Here is an 18362-nt window from a genome sequence, read left to right as displayed (position 1 = left end):
TCTTTTTAATAACAGCTTTATGTTCTGTGACTACATCTGCATTTGCACTGCAGAAATAATGTAATTTGACACCATTTTAAATCAGTTTCATTTTAAAAATATAAAGGAGTGCTAACATTTCAAGCCTCTGAACAAGCCTTCACCCCAATGAACAGTTAAAAAATATGGCTTGGAATCTGTGTGTTGCTTGCTGGCCATAAGATGCCCGTCCTGGTCGGGTATGCTTTTTCATTTCTTTTCTACAGTGCTTTTTGAATAAAGCTTTTGAATTATCCTCTTTTTAAAAAGGTTTATTAAATACTGAATGGCGTTAGGGAGCAAAGAAAACTGTCAAGGGCAAGAATAATGAGCACAGCAGAAGTATTAATGAGTGTAGCAAAGTGCCTTTCCAGTCAGCAGTCTGACCTTTACCGACCCTCCCAAGTGACATCAGTTCTCAACACAACACTGAACTAATACAGTAAAATGGCCAAGCAAGTCACCAGTTCAGTTGAGAAGTCTCCAGTTCAAATCTCTGCCACGATTTCACTGGCAGCCCTAGGCAAGCCAATCTCCTTCAGCTTTTATCCTCTATCTATATTATGATGGTATGGGTTATGCTTATTTCCCACTTTCCTATCAGTGTTTACTGTGTTTATTTTATATCCTGTCTGTCTCCCATGAATAACACTCCCTAGTTACAATAAAACCACACTAATACATAAACACAAATTGTTTAAAACAGAATTTAAAAATAAAAGAGGGGGGAAATGCAGCATTCGTCCATTTAAAAGCTCTTTCGGCAGCAATCAAAATTCAACCTGTCACAATACCGATTTCCTTCCTCCGCCACACATCCCAGATACAGAGAATACATAAACAGCCCTGAGAAAAGCCCAGCTTGTCACTGGCTCAGTCTTTCAGTGTCTAATTCAGTCTCATGGTGAACTCCCTGGATGGTCTTCCTCTGGCCTGATGCAAGCCCTTCCAGCAAACTCACACAGCTGTTTTCTGAGCAACTTACTCACACACTGGCAGGAAGAAAGCAGGACTCACTTTATAAGACTGGAGCAAGTCCAGGAAAAGGTTCAGCTTCTCCACCACATCATTCTCTTCCTGTTTACCCTAGAAAGCAGAAGGGCAAGTGAATGAAAGAGACAGTGTGGATTTGGCCAGCAGTGCACCCACACCCAGAGACCATTTCCAAGTCTCCATTTCTAAGGCTTACTTGGTTTTAGGCTCAGAATTAAGTGCTTCATGGCTGAGGCTCCTGACACAAGCAGGGCCTGGGGAAGGGAAAGGAAAGGAATAACTCTTCAAGTAGCTTAAACAAGGAACCTGAAAACAGAGCCCAGTGCCTAAATCTAAGCCATGAAGATCACGCAGACGAAAATACTGGGCAGACAGTTGTTGATCTGCAGTGTGTCATGAATAATAGTTGGAAGATGTACTGCAGCTTGACATCACAGTTGAATCAGGTGATCTGTGGAGCCAAGAGGGGCCCAGCTAGCCTTATATAACCACTGCTTCAGGCATGGTTCCCAACTCCAAGCATTTTTTTTTTCAAACAAGCTGGTTCTACAAGTATTCTAGACAGCTGTCAAAATGTGCACATAACAAATTGCAATGGAGAGAGAGAAAGAGAAACCAATGATGTCTGCAAGCTCTTGAAAAGAGAGCATGAATGTATGTCATGTAGGGCTCTTGTTATCATTTCATTCAAAACGCTCCTAGAATAGCCAGGTGACTTCATATAAATGTTCACACTTCCACACCCAAATGCTATGACAGTGTTGCAAACTCAGGGAGGCATGGAAAGCTTAGTGGGTTCTCCTTTCATTGATGTATGAGGTCCAAAAAGGTGCACATCATCCACCTTTGCTCAAGGCTTTCTCTCCATCCCACCACCACCACAGGCACAACTGGTGAGGACACGGGACACAGAAGGCTAAATATTCCATAAAATGGCTAACCCCAGAATTCCACAGTACTGAGCCATGGCAGTTAAAGTGGTGTCAAACTACAGTGTAGATGCACCCATAGGTACCTGTAATAGGTTCCCAACTGTTTGGTAATAAGGGGGCAATGCCGTTGAAATTTAAAAAGGAATTTAACACATGGGGACACAGTTTCCTTACCAATCCAACAAACAATATGAGAAAGAACTACTTTTAAAAATTAAGTTAATGCTCTGGGTGACAGGACCAGCTACAAAGTTCACTGTACTTCTTAAAGGATAAGAAAGCAATAGAAGGAGCTCACCTGTTGTACAGCTTTGTCAGCTAGCAGAGCAAATTCAACAGAGAGGCCTTTCAATGCTTGCTTGAGGCTGCCCCAAGCGCTATTGTTCAAGGCAGCCCAGGAAGGGAGTGGAGTTGTGTCAGAGCCCAAAGCACTACAGGAAGAAAAGAAGTAAACCATTAGGATCTAGCAAGCATGTTCCACATATTCACAGTCTACTCAAACTTGTAGGCTGTGAGAAAGATCTCTCAGCTTAGGTCTGTTTACCTCAGTTCCTTCCCAAACATAAGGAGGTCAGAGGCATTATCAATGGCTCGGGAAGCTATCCTTTCTGCTCGGTCCCGAAGTTTGTAAAAGCTATTGTAGATGTTTCGGATCAACTCCCTGCTAGCAGCAAACTGTACCTGGATGTCAGCTGGCAGAAAATCCTAAGAGAGAGCACAAAATAGGTCGAGTGCTCTTACAAGAGCTTCAGACAGCTGCCAAATGCATAAAGTACATATCACAAAAAGAAGCAAGGTGTTTGCAAGCTCTGAGGAAAAAAAAGAATATGCCAATCATAGATCTCTTTGCAATTCCCCACACAAAACATTCTTCAAACCAACAGGAGATTATGCACACAGCCCAGTGGGATTTAAATAGGCTTGCTGTGCAGGTTTGTAGGCAATAGAAGTAGCTTTATCACAGAAGCAGCCTTGGAAATTTCCTGTTGAAATAATGCCACCTCTATTTTCCAACAGTTGGGAGGCTTCCCAAGTCACACTGCATAGATGATACCTTGGCCTGAGTTGCTAGTTTGCAAGTCATGAATTCGTCTCCCACGCCCTGGACCAACTCTCTCAGCTTGTTTTGCACATCCTGGAAAAGCAGGAGAAACAGATTTTTAAAAAAAGAAAAGATAAGGAGAAAAGGAGATCAAAAAAAGCAATCAGGTGGTCTACCCTAAATCAGCATCTGACCAGAGTTCCATTCCAGCGTTTTTGCTTCTCTCAGCAAATATTCCAACATTTAATTGCTTCTGCTTGAGATGGGGGCAGGCAGAGAGGAAGCTGACCTCTCACATCCAAGCAAGGCTGAAAACAAAGCCGACTCCCAAGATTTTTATGGGAAAGAGATCTTCAGAGCCCATTCCCTCCACTTTGTGAGACTGGCCTTTAGCAAGTGCATGTTGTTTACTCTTCCTTGAGCGTAATTCACTCTTTCCCATAATTTCAGAGAGCAGTGGGGAAGTTGGATAAGAGATCACACTCCGGCTAGTGCTTGGATTGGAAGCTTCTGGTGCTGGCTATGACTGGGCAAAAATTCATTTCCAAACATTCCTACCTCAATTCCATTCATATAAATTTCAAGGAATCACTGCATCCTGCTGTATGCCAAGCTGTTTGTTAGTTTTATATATATAGATTGCAGTAATGTTCTATTTACATATTCAGAGTCAATCACCGATTTGAATATCAGGCACAGAAGCCCAATGAAGAGAAGACCATAAACTTAAACCCTTGCTTGTAAAAAAGCAGAAACAGCTGCCTGATTGATGTTAGGAAGAAGAAGGTGGAATACAGAAAACTGGATCTCCTCCATAAAAACATTTCTGGTGCTCTTAACATTTCCTCCATGTATCAAACATTCTTTTATAGGCTCCTCAAGCCTCCTCCTGTTCATTCCTAGTCAATACATACACAGTATCATCTCAAGACATCAAAACAGATCAAGCTGAAAGCTACAAGATGTATTAAAAGGAGTTTTAATCAAATTTAACAGGACGCAAGGGACACATAATCCAAACCTATCTGCAATTTACAACATTTGGTGGAACAGCTAACCTTGCAGAGAACTCCTTCTTGGAAATATGTTCATAGCCCTCAAGATTGCAAGCGAGAGACAGAGTGAGAGAATTGTTCCCTCTGCAATTGTTCAATTTCTTGAAGATTTTAAAAAATGAAGATAACCTATTTATATCCACTGTAAATCTATAGCACCCTGATACCACTTTAAGTGCTATGCCTCCTCCTTATGGCTGATTATAAGGCAGCATGCTGTGTTCCTATTAACTTCTTCTTGGTCAAGATTATACTTGAAACCGAAGGAGCAATAGTAAAAGACCTTTCCTGGCCCACATAATACAAACCCCTTCTACACACCCAAATACACAGAGAACTTTTCAGAGGACTCACCGGCCCACTGAAGGAGAGAAAGAGCTTCAAAAGTACATCTTCTGAGAATGGAGGATGTCGAGCCACCAAGTTAACAAACCGTTTCAATGCGCGCCGTCTTGTCTCTATGAACTCTCTGTCAGCTGCAGGAAAGAAAACAGTGAATGTTAAAGAACATGAACCTCCAGGGGATTCTATTTATACACACACTGAGCATTGCCCACTTACCAACCTTGCCAATTGCATAATGGCTCAGTGACCAGCCAGTTACCACTACAACCCTCCTTTACTTCTTTGTTGTGAGGTCCACATTTGCAAACTTTAAATGAACAGGGAATGTTCAGCAAAAACTGCATCCAGATATAATACCAAGCCCTTGTTTCTCACAGTGTCTGAAGTTTTGCTTGCCTGTAAACTGTACATATTTTCTTATGGGCAGCCAGAACAGGATATCACACCATGATTTGAAGTTAGTATGCAAATTAATGTTTCCACTTCCTGGTCTTTTGCCATTAGGTTTACATTCACAAATCACGAATAAGCCACTGCAAAGTCCATTGCTCTGTCTTAAAAGACTGCGGCATGATAGAGAGGTATGGATTTATTAAGCTGAGTGATGAGCAGATGGAAAATGAAAGCAGACCAGTGGATCCAAAGCCTGGCACACTGACATACTCCCTCCCCAATAGACCAAGACTTACCTCCAAGCATTCTTTTGGGGGGAAGTGCAGGGACCATCCGGTAAGGGAACTTCTGAAGAAGCATCTCATGGAACACCACAAAGTCATTGTACCGCCTGTACACTGAACACCTGAAACGCTAAAACAGAGATGGTTTAAGTTTTTCTGCAGGACCACCACTACAGTTTGTGCACTCTAGTGACAAGCACTGTGCTGGTTCAAACCAAAAGTCCATCTAGCCTAGAATCCCCTTTCCAGCTGTTGTTAACCTGATGATGCTTCTGGACCATTTTCAGCACAGCATAATGAAGTAGTCTCCCTACCAACCCAACCCACCATTTCTCTCTGGCACCTGGAATTCAAAGATATACTGCCTCTAGGCACAAATAATTATTTCAGATATCAGCCCTAACTTCTTTTTAAAGCCATCTACATGGTTCTTGACTTTAAAAGAAACAATAAATCCCATTTGCAATTAGATTGCCACTAAGCACAGTGGTGCAAAGTTTCCTTCAAGTATTTTCTTCCAGGTGTGCTGCTAAAAATGAGTAAATATGCCAACAGCAGCTAAACAATTACCAACCTGATATATTTGGCCATGAAACATACACAGAATTTGTTAAGTGCAGAATCTTTGACAGTTCTGACACCTCCTTGTTGTCTTTCATCTTTCTTTATTACCTTTTAAGCTTGGCTAAGAAGACTCTACTCCTGAAGTTACAAAAGCAGCAACAAGGAGTACGGCTTTCATAACTGTTATTCCAAGCTGTCAGAATGTATTACAGATTTTATCTTTTAAATGGGGAGGGTGCCAAGTTAGTCTATTGTGACACAACAATAAAGAGTCCTATGACAACTTCAAATGATCTGGGCCCAGGTCATTTGGGGCATTAAGGATCAATGACCAGCACCTTGAATTAGGCCTAGAAATATACAAGAACCATTGTTAATTGGTAAAATCTTGTTTCAACCATCTAGCACACACTGAAGCTACTGAACTGCCTTCAAAGGCAGTCTAATTTACATTGAGGCAAAGTCCACCAACATTCTTTAAATAGTGTCACAGTTGATGTACCAGACTAACCTGGCAAAGGGTACTCCCAGCCCCTCAGTTACCTAAAGAAAGGTGGGAGACTGGAGGGGTTCTCAGCTAGGGCATCAGCTTCCCTTCAGGGGAATTAGCTTAAGCTTGCAAGAGGCTGAGTAATTTTAGCACCATTGGCATCTGTGCATATCAGTAATTACTGAGGAGGACTCCAAGTTTGAGTGAATTCAGAAGCCTCTGGGGGCGTGCTTGATGATCTCTAGCAATGTAACAAAGACCCAATGGCTTTCCCAGGAACTGACAGTGGGATTCCGGACTGGTTGACGGCCTTAACTTTAGGGTGACAACAACAGTGATTGAATGAGGACAACCCCAAGGTTAGGGAAGTTAGCTGGGAACATGGCGAGGGGTGAGCAGAAACAATCAGTAACCCATTTAGCTTTGATTGCAGCATTACTTGGGTTTTACACATCCTTAGGTCTCCGCTATTTTCTCATGGGAAATCTGCATGGTGTTCCAAAAATCATTATGACCTCCAGATATGAAAATATGGAGACCCCAAACACAACACGGGATATGCAGGGTGTATACCATTGCTTCCACTGATTGCAATAGGGTAGTAGTCACTGTTGAACATATACCATAATAGACAATGTTCTTCTGTTTGCCAATCCAACAAGAGTGAAGTTTGCCATTATTGTGATGGATCACACTCCTTTCAACCACCCCAGAGTTAATACAGCCATATTAACATTCCTCAATATGTAGCTGTGCATATTTTGGTTGGCAAAGGACAAGTTAATATTAACTTGTTGTCTGCCTTGGAACTGTATTTTTCAGAACAGCCAAAGAGCTGTTCTGACAGTCAAGTTGGATTGCCATCATATGTGACTTTTAAAGTAGAAAAACAGCTTATCCTGTCATCTCACAAATGAATTTTAATATTGGTTTCCAAAAACGTGCTATTGACAGTCCAGTCCAAAATATATGATGACTGGGATCAGTTCTGGATCCTGTAAGCTACCTTTAACAAAGGAGGAAGCATTAAGGGAAATGGTGCATATAAATAAGGAACACTGTGTGGCCAAATTATATTGAGCTCTGCGAACAATTATTTTACATATCGGACAATCAGCAACTGGTTAACAAATCTCATCCTCCTGATCAAACAGGAAAACATAAATGGAAAGGGCTGCAATCCTAAGGACTGTACAGCAGACACAGACATGTGCAAGCTCTTGAAAGTCTTTACTGGAGTCATTCGCTCTTGCCTGAACAGGCACACTGACTTTTAAAGTGGAAAAACAGCTTGCTCATCTTGATGCATGACTGACTGCAGTAAACTTTTCAAAATGCTTCCAGCTCAATGAATTTCTCCCGTTCGCTTGCAAAGGGTCAGACTGGATGAAATTCTTAGCATGGTTTTTTCAGTGCTCCCCCAAGAAGTGAAAAACATCTGTTTGCCATAGCATTTGATTTTCCTCAACAATGTACTCTGTATCCAGTAAAGAAAAATTACAGCATAAAATTAATTACATAAAGGCACATCCAGACTGATTTAACAGACCACAAAGTCCCTGATTGTGTCCCTGTTCCTTCCGATTTTATTTTGCACATCTATCAATGTTTTGTTTATCCCAGAATATTTTCTGTCCACTCCCAGTACAATCAGAGAATTTTTATACCAGCTCCTCAGGTTGGTTTATTTTAACCCAGTATAAAATCAGAAAAGATAAGAACAAAATCTGGGAGCTTCTGGTCTTTTCAATCAGTCGGGATGCCCTCCAAGAGATTTTCAATCAAGCAACCGCCCTAGAGAAAAGCAGTTTCAGTAACTGGTTCCCACTCTTCTCCCTGCTAGCCATTGAGTGGCATTACCTTGCTCGAAACCTCATACTCCACATGCTTGAGAAAGAGGCCTTTCTTCTCAGGGATGAGCTCCACCTGCACCGTGTCCTTGCTCAGCAGCTCCGGCAAGGTGTGAGAAAGAACTAGCGGATTTCCTGGCGGTGTCTGCATCGGAGATTCTTCGGGTTCTTTCAAGTCACTTATCAGAGGCTTTGCCAAGTCTACGGGAGAAAAAAAATAAGATGCTAAAGAAAATGCTACTGTTAAAACAACCGCTCTGACAACATAAAGTTGTACCTGTGGTACTTGCAGGGAAAGCTAAGTTCAGAAACACCCAGAACGCCACTCCTTCCAAATCAGACGTGCCCACAGTGAAGAGACATGATCTCCTCCCTCCCATTAACTAACATCAGGGACATCTGTATTCACACCTACAAGCTAAAAAAACCCTGGCTTCTCTTCTCAATCAGGACAAATGCCAAAAAATTCTACACTGTAAGCCAACCAAGAGGCCTGTATTTCCTGCAGAGCTTGCTCCCACTAAGACAAGAATCTGAGCGAATCCCTGAGTCGGCATTCTTGGATTCCGGCAACAACAAACTGTAGAAGGAAAGGAACTATTATTTTAACTCTGGTGCAGCTAGAAGCATTCTAAACGGTTTCTGTCGGATGTTTCATTGCATCAAACTGGGACACAGAAAAGCTAGGGCACAAGAGAATGTCAATTAACACAACATCAGAAGTTCCCCACTAATCACATTTAACTACATGAAGACTACTGGTAATTTAACAAAGTACTACTCTCAACCTCCTCTACTAAATCCACTTCCCAGATGGGGACGGAAAGGCAATCTATCCCCTTAATTTAAGAGCTATAAACCAGCTTTTCAGTGCCAATATTCTCAATGCAGGATACAGCAGTTAAATGTCTCAAAGTAATAAACCAATCGAGGAGAAAAGAAGTGGAATAACCCTCAACAGTCATTAAAAAGACAATACAATGGTTGTATTTTCTAAAAACAGAAGGCTTTACTGCCTGTCTAGCTCTCTAGTCTGGTGTTTTTCAGTTGGCTGCACAACCTGGGAACTACCAAGAAAAGCACCCATTCTACTATGGATATTGACCACTTCCCTTTAGTCTTAAAAGCTTGTTTCTTACCATAGAACATCATGCACCTTGTAACGTATTGCTTCACTATACTGCGTATCAACAGAACATGTTACACATTATGCACAGTTCATAATGTTAGCATCTGTGGCTGGCGAAACGTCAGAAAGAAACTCTACTAGAACATGGCCACATAGCCCAAAAAACCCACAAAAACCTATGGATGCCGGCCATGAAAGCCTTCGACTTTACAGTTCATAATGTTGTTTCTGAGTAGTAAAATTCAAATATATAACCATGCTAGTCTGCAGAATCAGTATGTACAGGGATCTTGTGGCACCTTTGAGACTAACTGGAAAAAAGAAGTTAGCAGCAAGAGCTTTCATAGACTTAAGTCTACTTCCTCAAATGCATCTGAGGAAGCAGACTGAAGTCAATGAAAGCTCATGCTGCCAATGTCTTAAGTTAGTGCTACAAGATCCCTCCACATACTGTTATTTCTGAGGTTACTGTTACTAGTGTCACCCCTAAACTAAAAGTCAGCAACTAACAAACGATGGGCTGGATATGCCTACCTGCATGAGAAGCAAAAGACAGATATGGACAAAGAGCATCTATGGTGTTCAGTTTGGGCAACTGGTAGGGAAATAGGAGTGGAGCGAGGCAGCCTTGGCAAACTAGGACTTGGACAGCTGATGGGAAAAGACCACTAACTTAGTGGCCAAGAAAGGAATAAGGCATTGGAGGGAAAGGGCTGCTCAGAATCAATAGATCATGTCTGCCTTCCCTCACCATTGCAGCACAACCCTTGAAAGAAATGCAATCATAGGTTTAGTTCACGAACTGAGATTCTAGGCTATGTTTTTGCCATTTGTTTGTTTACGCATTTGTTGTTGTGGTACCTTCAGCTTGTCCAGGATCTCTCATCAAACCGCATTTAGTGTCTTAAGGGATAAAACAGCCATTCCTTGGAGCTGAACTCTGTGTTACACTTAAACTAGGATCCCTGAGGCCTTGCTCCCAAGAAAATAGGATTTCAAGCCAGACCACTATTTGAAAGGCAGCTCATTCACCAGCCCAAAGGCCAGGCCTAATATTCACCACACAAAGGCAATCCTATCAGTACTATATATTTGTTTTCACCCCAGCTGCTATTTACACACTCTTGACCCCACGTTTTTGTAGTTCGCTTCTTCTGTGACATGGTTCCATCTCCTGAGAATCCAACCATCTAGGCCTTCCAAAAGAAAGTGGAAAGCCAGATCCTGTTGGAAGCTTTTTACACGCAAGGTTGTAAGGAGAAGCTTATTTTAACCATACGGTGTTTCTGAGAAGCATCAACATTTGACGTCCATCCCAACACAGTTAGAAACTATGCAGCCAGAAAAGTCTGGAGAGCAAAGCATTCTCTTAGGGTAAGACTCCAGACAAAACCGCTGGGCAAATCTATCAGCATTCATTTCATACAAATGCTTTCCAAGACATTCCTCATCGTGGAAGGTATCACAAAGTAGAAAACAGACGTCATAGTAGCAACCGCAATACAGCAAGGGTTCCGACAACAGGAAAAAGAAAATACTAATCGGGAAACACGAGAAGTCCACCAGGAAGAGCGGTCAAGGTTTCACCATTGCTATCTCAAGCCATGACTCTGGAAGGAAGAGGGGACTTCGGATCCAAACAGCGCGGGGAGCCCAGATTTCCCTTTAGCAAAACCAGATGTTTCCCTACCATTCCAGAGCCAAAAATCTGAACACAATAAAAAAGATCATTCATCAGCATTTCCTTTCTTCTCCCCTATCTTACCCTATATAAGAAAAAGAAAACACACCAAGCATCTAAAAAACCTAAGAGCTAGAAATGGAACGCAGTCTATTGAAGGTCAGTTCCAAAGAAAAGAGGGCAGCTCACTTCTGACTAAAAACTGCTTTTTATAAAGTTCCGCTTCCTAGAAAAAGAGCTCTTGAAACAACTTAAACTCAAACAACTTCCTACTAAGACCTTCCTAGAATGAAGGGGGGTTTTGTGTGTGCGTTGCAGTGTTTTCAAAAATTCCCAATACGTTGGCTCTGCCAGAATTCACCAGAATTTTTTCTTCTGTCGCGGCTAGAATTCACCAGAAAATGAACTTGATGTGAAGTTTCCTTACGAGACGCAGACCGTCTTGCTTCTGGAGTTCGTCCCTTCGCCCAAAGCCAGGAAAATCTCCTTCTCTCTCAAAAACAACCTTCAATAAGAAACAGCTGTGTTGCTCGGAATATTCTGTATGTCATTTTTCATGGCACTGGACTCAAAACTGGGACGAACCTTGCTCCGATCCCAGCGGAGTCGTGAATTATTTGGGTGGTCTTCGCTGAGCTTCTTGTTAGTTTCCCTTCTTCGGTTTCTCTATCCATAAAACAAGGGAAATCTGTATCACAAGATTGCTATGAGGATGGATTTAAAACACCTGCTCAAGTACTGTAGAAACTAAAATTCTATTAACGATAAGTGCCAATGTGGTCTAATGGTTGGAGCCACCTTTCTCAGTTCCAGGTGTTGTGGACTGCAGCTCCCAGCAACCCCAGCTGACATGGCCAATGGTGAGGGCTTACAGACCCCGAAGACTAAAACACCTGGACAACACAGGTTGGGTGGCAAAAAGCAGAGTATCAGACTGGTACTTGGAAGGCATGGGTTTAAATCCCACCTCACATGGTGAAGGAGATCTCAGAGTATATAACTGGCAAACCCAGAAACCCTTGGAAGATGCCAGCATACAACGCGTTGTAATACACTACCTAAAACAGTGGTCCCCAAACTGTGTCCTTTAAGAGATTTTGGACTTCAGCTCCCAGAAACCTCAGCCATGTCGGCCAATAGCCTGGGATTCTGGGAGCTGAAGTCCAAAATCCCTTACAGAGCACAGTTTGGGGACCACAGTCCAAAAAGGACCTAGACATTCCTAGAGAGAACCTTCCACTAGGCATTTGTAGCTTCTCCAGGTTAATGTCTGGCAGATGTTGACCATAGAGTTGTGCCGGAAGACCTAGATATTCCTAGAGAGAACGTATTAATAAAATCCATGGATAACCAAATCCGCAAAAGTCAAAGCCGCAAAGGTGGAGGGATGAGTGTACATAGTAAGAGAAGCAATGGCCCCGCGCTCTGATCCCAAGGTACTTATCCTTATCTGATCTTGAAAGGTAAGCAGGGTCAGTCCTGGGTGGTACCTGGAGGGGAGAGTGCCAAGGAATCCCAGGGCTATATTTCAGAGGAAGGAACTGGCAAAACCGCCTCTGAGTATTCCTTGCCTAAGAAAACCTTATGAAATGCATGGGGTCACCATAAACTGGCAAGCAACTTGAAGACACATACACACAGAAATACCCTAAAGGCACCAGATCCTGTCTGATCTTGGAAGCTAAGCAGGCTCAGCCCTGGTTGGTCCTTGGAAGGGACACCACCAAGGAATACTTGAAGGCACAAACACACACAGATATCCTAAAAATACCAGAAAACCCCATGATAGATTAGCCTTAGGGTCACCGTGATTTGGGCACAACTTGAAGGCACACAACAACAACAACGTACACAAAATCCCATGTGATGGTATTAACTTGGATGTTAAGCAGGGTCAGCCCTGGATGATACTTGGAGGAGAGACTGCCAACGAATCTCAGTTGCTGTAGGCTCTATTTCAGAGGAAGGAACTGGCAAAGCCACCTCTAAGAAAACCTTATGAAATGCATGGGGTCACCATAAATTAGTAAGCAACTTGAAGACATATATACACAAATACCCTCAAGGCACCAGATCCTGTCTGATCTTGGAAGCTAATCAGGGTCAGCCCTGGTTAGTCCTTGGAAGGGAGACCATCAAGGGACCAGAGAGGTCCTTGCCACCAAGGAAGGCAAGATGCAGCAAAATGTAGGACACTGGAGAAGAAGAAGAAAAATGCAGGACATTCCAAACTCATATCATATTCCAAACCCTCATATCAATATCAATTCATGCTTCCTGGGAGTTGCAGTTTAGAGCTCTCTGACTGAGAAGGCTCAATGTCTCGCAGAACTACACTTCCCAGGATTCCCTAGCACTCAGCCGGGGCAGTTCAAAAAGCAGTCTCAGACTGGATCATTTCTGCAGTGCAGACTCAGCCTTGGGTCACAAACGTCCTAAAACAAGGGTCCAAAACACACTCTACAAAAAGTCCATCTTGAGACTGCTTTGAACTGCCCTGGCTCTAAGGCTAGGGAATTCTGGGAACAGTAGTCCTGAGAGAGATGTAGGTTCTCTGTCAGAGAGAGTTCTGGTACCGCAATAAAGTACAACTCCCAGAATCCCCTTGCATTGAGCCAGGGCAGTTAGAGAGGTTTCAAACTGGATTATTTCTGCAGTGCAGATTCAGCCTTGGGTCACAACAAATGTCCTAAAGCAGGGGTCCCAAACACACTGTCTAAATAGTCCATTTGGGGACTGCTTTTTAAACTGTCCTGAGCTCAGGGGAATCTTGGGAACTGTAGTTTTGTGAGACACGGAGCCTTCTCTCTCTCTCTCAGAAGGGCCACCATATAAACTACAACTCCCATGATTCCCTAGCCTTGAGCCAGGGCAGTTCAAGCAGCCTCAAGATGGACTGTTCCTCAGTTGCAGGGTGTGCTTTGGTCCCTTGATGCTGCCTAGTCTTTTACCTCAGCTCTGAGGCTGCGGCCTAGTCGTGCCACCCGAAGCCTGCGCTCGATTACTGTCCCTTCCCAATCCCTCAGTTGTTACCTGAGGAGGAGGGGGAGGCCCCTGCGCCCGGGACCACCGGCTCCCCGTCCTCCATGGCTCCCTCCTCCTTTCCTTCCTCGCTCGACAGTCATGTGAGGGAGAGGAGGAGGAGGCGATGGCCGGGTCCCCATGGCGCCCTCCCCTTCTTCTTCCATCCCTCCCTCATGGCTCCCACCCAGCCAGGCCCTCCTCCTCCTCCGCCTTCTTATTATTATTCCTCCCCTGCTTTTGGGAAGGAAAGCCCCAAAAGTTAAACACACTGTAGAAATAGTCCATTTTGAGACCGCTTTCACTGCCCTGGCTCAGTGCTAGGGAATCCTGGGAACTGTAGTTTATATGTTGTGGCACCACAAATCTCTCTGACACAGAAGGCTCCATGTCTCACAGGAACTACAAGCCCCATAATTCCTTAGCACTGAGACATGGGTCCAAAACCAGACTCTGCAGAGATAGTCCACTTTGAGACTGGTTTAACTGCCCTGGCTCAGTGCTAGGGAATCCTGGGAACTGTAGTTTATATGTTGTGGCACCACAAATCTCTCTGACACAGAAGGCTCCATGTCTCACAGGAACTACAAGCCCCATAATTCCTTAGCACTGAGACAAGGGTCCAAAACCAGACTCTGCAGAGATAGTCCACTTTGAGTATGGTTTAACTGCCCGGGCTCAGTGCTAGGGAATCCTGGGAATTGTAGTTTGTATTGTGGTGCTGGAGAGGAGGACTTAGGATGGTCCCATGGATGGCCAAGCGGACAAACAAATAGGTTCTTGGACAGATCAGACCAGGGCTTTCCTGTTGGAAGCAAAGATGGTCAAGCTGAGGCTGTTGTACTTTGGCCACATCATGAGAAGCCAAGGGTCACTAGAAAAAGCCATAATGCTAGGAAAGGTGGAAGGTAGAAGAAAGGGAGGAAGACCACAGACAAGATGGATAGACTCAATCAGGGGTTATTATGGGCAAGGGCTTATGGCGGGATCTGGGCAAGAACGCAATGGAGGAGATGTCTCATCCTCAGGGTTGCCTGAAAGGCTGCTAACAACAACAACAACAGTCATGGGGTTTTCTTTCCAAGATTTCTTCAGGGTGCGTACAGACACACAAAATAAATACATTCCAATGAAAAGAGATCAGGTTATTCACATGCTAGGCTTTTTACATGTGTGTGATTTGTATAGTCTGAAGATGTACAGCTGAGATACATGTTTGTGAGAACTAGTCCTGTGAAAGGGTGGCACTTGACTGGTGCGCATCACAGCAGCATATACACATTCACACCCATCTCTTTTGTCATGTTGTGGTTTTTCTTTTGAGTCTACTGAGAAAGGTAAATTATTCTGAGCGCCAGACTGGGGCTCTGGAGTCCAGTTCAAATCCCCATTCAGCCATAGAAAGCCATTGGGTGACCCTAAGCGAGTCACACTCTCTCAGCTTCAGAGGAAGGCAATGGCAATCTACCACACCCCAAAACATGGATCATCTTAGGACCACAATAAGTGGCAAACAACTCAAAGGCACACAGCAACAAATTTCTTGCAAGACAATAAACATTGTCTTAGGGTACAAACGTCTACCTCGGGATAAAATATGCAAACAATTGCATTAGTATAGAACCCAAGGTTCAGAGACTTATGAAATAGGAACACCCCGGAGGGGAGGAATTTAATATAAAGCTTGTCCAGGGAGAGACATAGGATGCATGTTTCTGAGATGCCAGGAAGGCTTTGTTGTAATAAGGATCGCACATAAAAACCCTATCGGAGATGAACGCTGGAGAGACAAATGGTCCAATTCTCTTCAAAGGCCAATGCTGAATTGTACCATAATGAGGTTTGCGCTCTCAGCATAACACTTACAGGGCCGCATTGATAGATATTGCAATGAAGTACTTCAGACTGACACCCAGCATTCGTGAATCGGGTTTCATTCCTCACGGTTCGAAATCTAATTTCCCTGCCAGACTGAAAGTTCAGCATCCCGTTATGTGTGTAATCTTAACCGAATCCAAAGAGAACATGTTTGGCATTTCTGCTCTCCGATGCCTTATCTACATTCGTATTTATTTTGCCACTTGTGTATTTCAGTAGTACTTTAGTCTGCTTCTCATCCGTTTGTTCAACATTTCACAATGACCTTAACAATCAATATTTCCAACACGATTTTGGTTGTCGACTCCACAGGGACCCAATATATTCCCACGTGCCTCTGCAAGCGGGATGTACAATGATACACATTTAAACGCATATAGGAAGATTTTGTTTGGAACGGCGCACACACACAAATCTCTCTCTGTGTGTGATATTAATGGAGTGGAGGGAATTAAACTACATTAAAATACTTGTGGCACAGCACAAAATGATGGTTGCAGCGCAGGACGGGGAGCAGGGAGTCCCAGGTTCAAATCAGCTGTCGGTCCTGAGGCTCAGCAGATGGTCTTGACGTCCAACAGACACTGACCATAGAACTGCAATGGAGAAGGAGCTACAAAGGCCTAGTATAGTGTTCTCTCTAGGAATCTCTAGGTCTTTTTGGTGCAACTTTTAGTTAAACCATAGAGTTGCACTGGAGGACCCTAGAGATTCCTAGAGAGAACATAATAATAATCAAATCCGCAAATATCAGTTATAACCATCTATTATCCCCTCTGTTGTAAACTGCTTGGATTCCCAGTGATTGGGCGGTATATAAACGAATCCAATTATTATTATTATTAATATTAATTATTAATTATAGTGTACACAGGAGCATATTTTCCTTGAATTTCCTGAATGCCTTTTACTGCTTTGTGCTGGCTGTGTGCTGTAATAAATGTTGTGGTTGTTGTATAATTATAATTATAAATGTCCATACCAATAGTCCTGTTCTGAATCTCTTTCTCAATAACCTTTACAATGGGTTTTGCCCATTTTACAGCTGTCACCCATTGACCAATGATGATCTCATGACAAACTAAATTCCCTTTCCTGAGCCAGTATAATATATAATCTGTTTTATATATGTGTGTGTGTGTGTGCGCGCGCATATATATGTATATGTATGTTTACATATATATATATATACACACACACACATTATATTTAATATAATATGTATATGTGTATATATATATTATGTGTGTGTGTGTATATATACATATATAATAATAATAATTAATAATAATAATTTGTTTTATTTATATACCGCTATTCCAAAGATCATAGCGGTGAACAGCAAGTAAGCTAATTAGCAAGTAAGCTAATTTGCCCCCAACAGTCTGGGTACTCATTTTAGCTCCCTCCTCGGAAGGATGCATGCCTGAGTCGAGCTTGGGCCCTTTTGCTGGTCTTGGGCCCTTGTGGTTCGAGTGAATGGCTGCAGTACCAATATACTATATTATATTAATAATATACTATACCATATATATATATATATATATATATATAATGTGTGTATATATATACACACACATATATAATATATTTAGTAATATATATATTGTGTGTATATATATATATATTATAATATATTATGTGTATATATATATATATATATATATATTTACTAATGTAATATATTATGTGTGTATATATATATACACATATATAATATATTTAATAATATATTATGTATATATATATATATATATATATATATACATACACTGTATTTACTATTATATTATGTGTACATATATATATAATATATTTAATAACAAGCTCCAACTGCCTGCCTGGAAGAAGAAACGCCCTCCTTCCGACCACCATCTTGAGAGGGAGAGAGGCCTGTTATGTTTGTTTGTTTACTTTGTATTGTACTTCCTGTTGTACACCGCTTTGATCTAATTTGGAAAAGCGTTATATATATAAACATTATTATTATTATAGAGAGAGAGACATAATATATTATGTGTATATATATATGTATATATATTTACTATTATAATATATTATGTGTGTGTGTATATACATATATATATTTAATAATGTAATATATTGTGTGTGAGTGCGTGTGTGTGTGTGTATATATATATATATATATAAATGCATTTCCATTCATTTTCTCTACCTTAAAAAACACACAAACACCTGAACAGCAGCAGCAGCAGCAGCAAGAAGCTGCTTGGCTCCTTGCACTGAATCGTGCCATAAACACCTATTTTGGAAACAGAGAAAGCTAACTGCTGCAATATTTAGCTTCCATCGGGAGAACCAAGTCCGATCGCCCGACTTCAGAGTCTCCAAGGCTCTCAGAGCCCCTCCTCCTAACTAAGAGCCTTAGAGCCCTGCCCCCCTCCGCCAGAGTTGGTACGGCCCACATTCCCATTAAGTCACCTGAACGGACTGTTCCATTGTGGCCCTAGAGGGGGAGCGAGCTCCTTTTACCTCTATTATTTCACACCCTAGAATTAAAAATACACGCCTAAATAAAATTAATTAATTAATTAACGTCGTTCGTTTAAAATGTTTACCTCTCAAATTCACAGCTGATTAACATATACAAAAATAAAGGCCCCTCCTGAGGCGTTTCAAGCGAGCCGTGCGCCGCCATCTTGGGTTAAACCAGTGATTTCCCCAAA

At 42.3% G+C, this 18362-nt stretch overlaps 1 protein-coding gene across 6 annotated transcripts in view; it reads right to left on the bottom strand.

Moving 5' to 3' along the window:
- Positions 1 to 18339, bottom strand: part of SNX8 (sorting nexin 8) — a 29053-nt gene extending 10714 nt beyond the window's left edge. For 3 of the 6 annotated variants that reach the window (XR_016282446.1, XM_089539618.1, XM_089539619.1), the window contains exons 1-8: positions 13810 to 13926; positions 7977 to 8167; positions 5075 to 5192; positions 4395 to 4516; positions 2998 to 3078; positions 2488 to 2648; positions 2242 to 2374; positions 1036 to 1104 (exon numbers count right to left, since the gene is read on the bottom strand). Coding sequence is in view for 5 of the 6 variants with exons in the window: in XM_089539618.1 (XP_089395744.1) it covers positions 1036 to 1104; positions 2242 to 2374; positions 2488 to 2648; positions 2998 to 3078; positions 4395 to 4516; positions 5075 to 5192; positions 7977 to 8167; positions 13810 to 13864 (930 nt within the window). In the remaining variant the exon portion in view is untranslated. Of the gene's footprint in view, positions 1 to 1035; positions 1105 to 2241; positions 2375 to 2487; positions 2649 to 2997; positions 3079 to 4394; positions 4517 to 5074; positions 5193 to 7976; positions 8168 to 11361; positions 11712 to 13727; positions 13768 to 13809; positions 13927 to 18254 lie in introns of those variants that run through there. The other 3 variants (XM_089539620.1, XM_089539622.1, XM_089539621.1) reach the window with 3 other exon arrangements.
- Positions 18340 to 18362: the final 23 nt, after the last annotated feature.

The sequence above is a fragment of the Sceloporus occidentalis genome, unplaced genomic scaffold, assembly GCF_023333645.1.
Source record: "Sceloporus occidentalis isolate IW3139 unplaced genomic scaffold, rSceOcc1.0.p SCAF_10, whole genome shotgun sequence".
Classification (NCBI taxonomy): Eukaryota; Metazoa; Chordata; class Lepidosauria; order Squamata; family Phrynosomatidae; genus Sceloporus; species Sceloporus occidentalis.
This window is presented reverse-complemented; position numbering and strand designations above follow the sequence as displayed.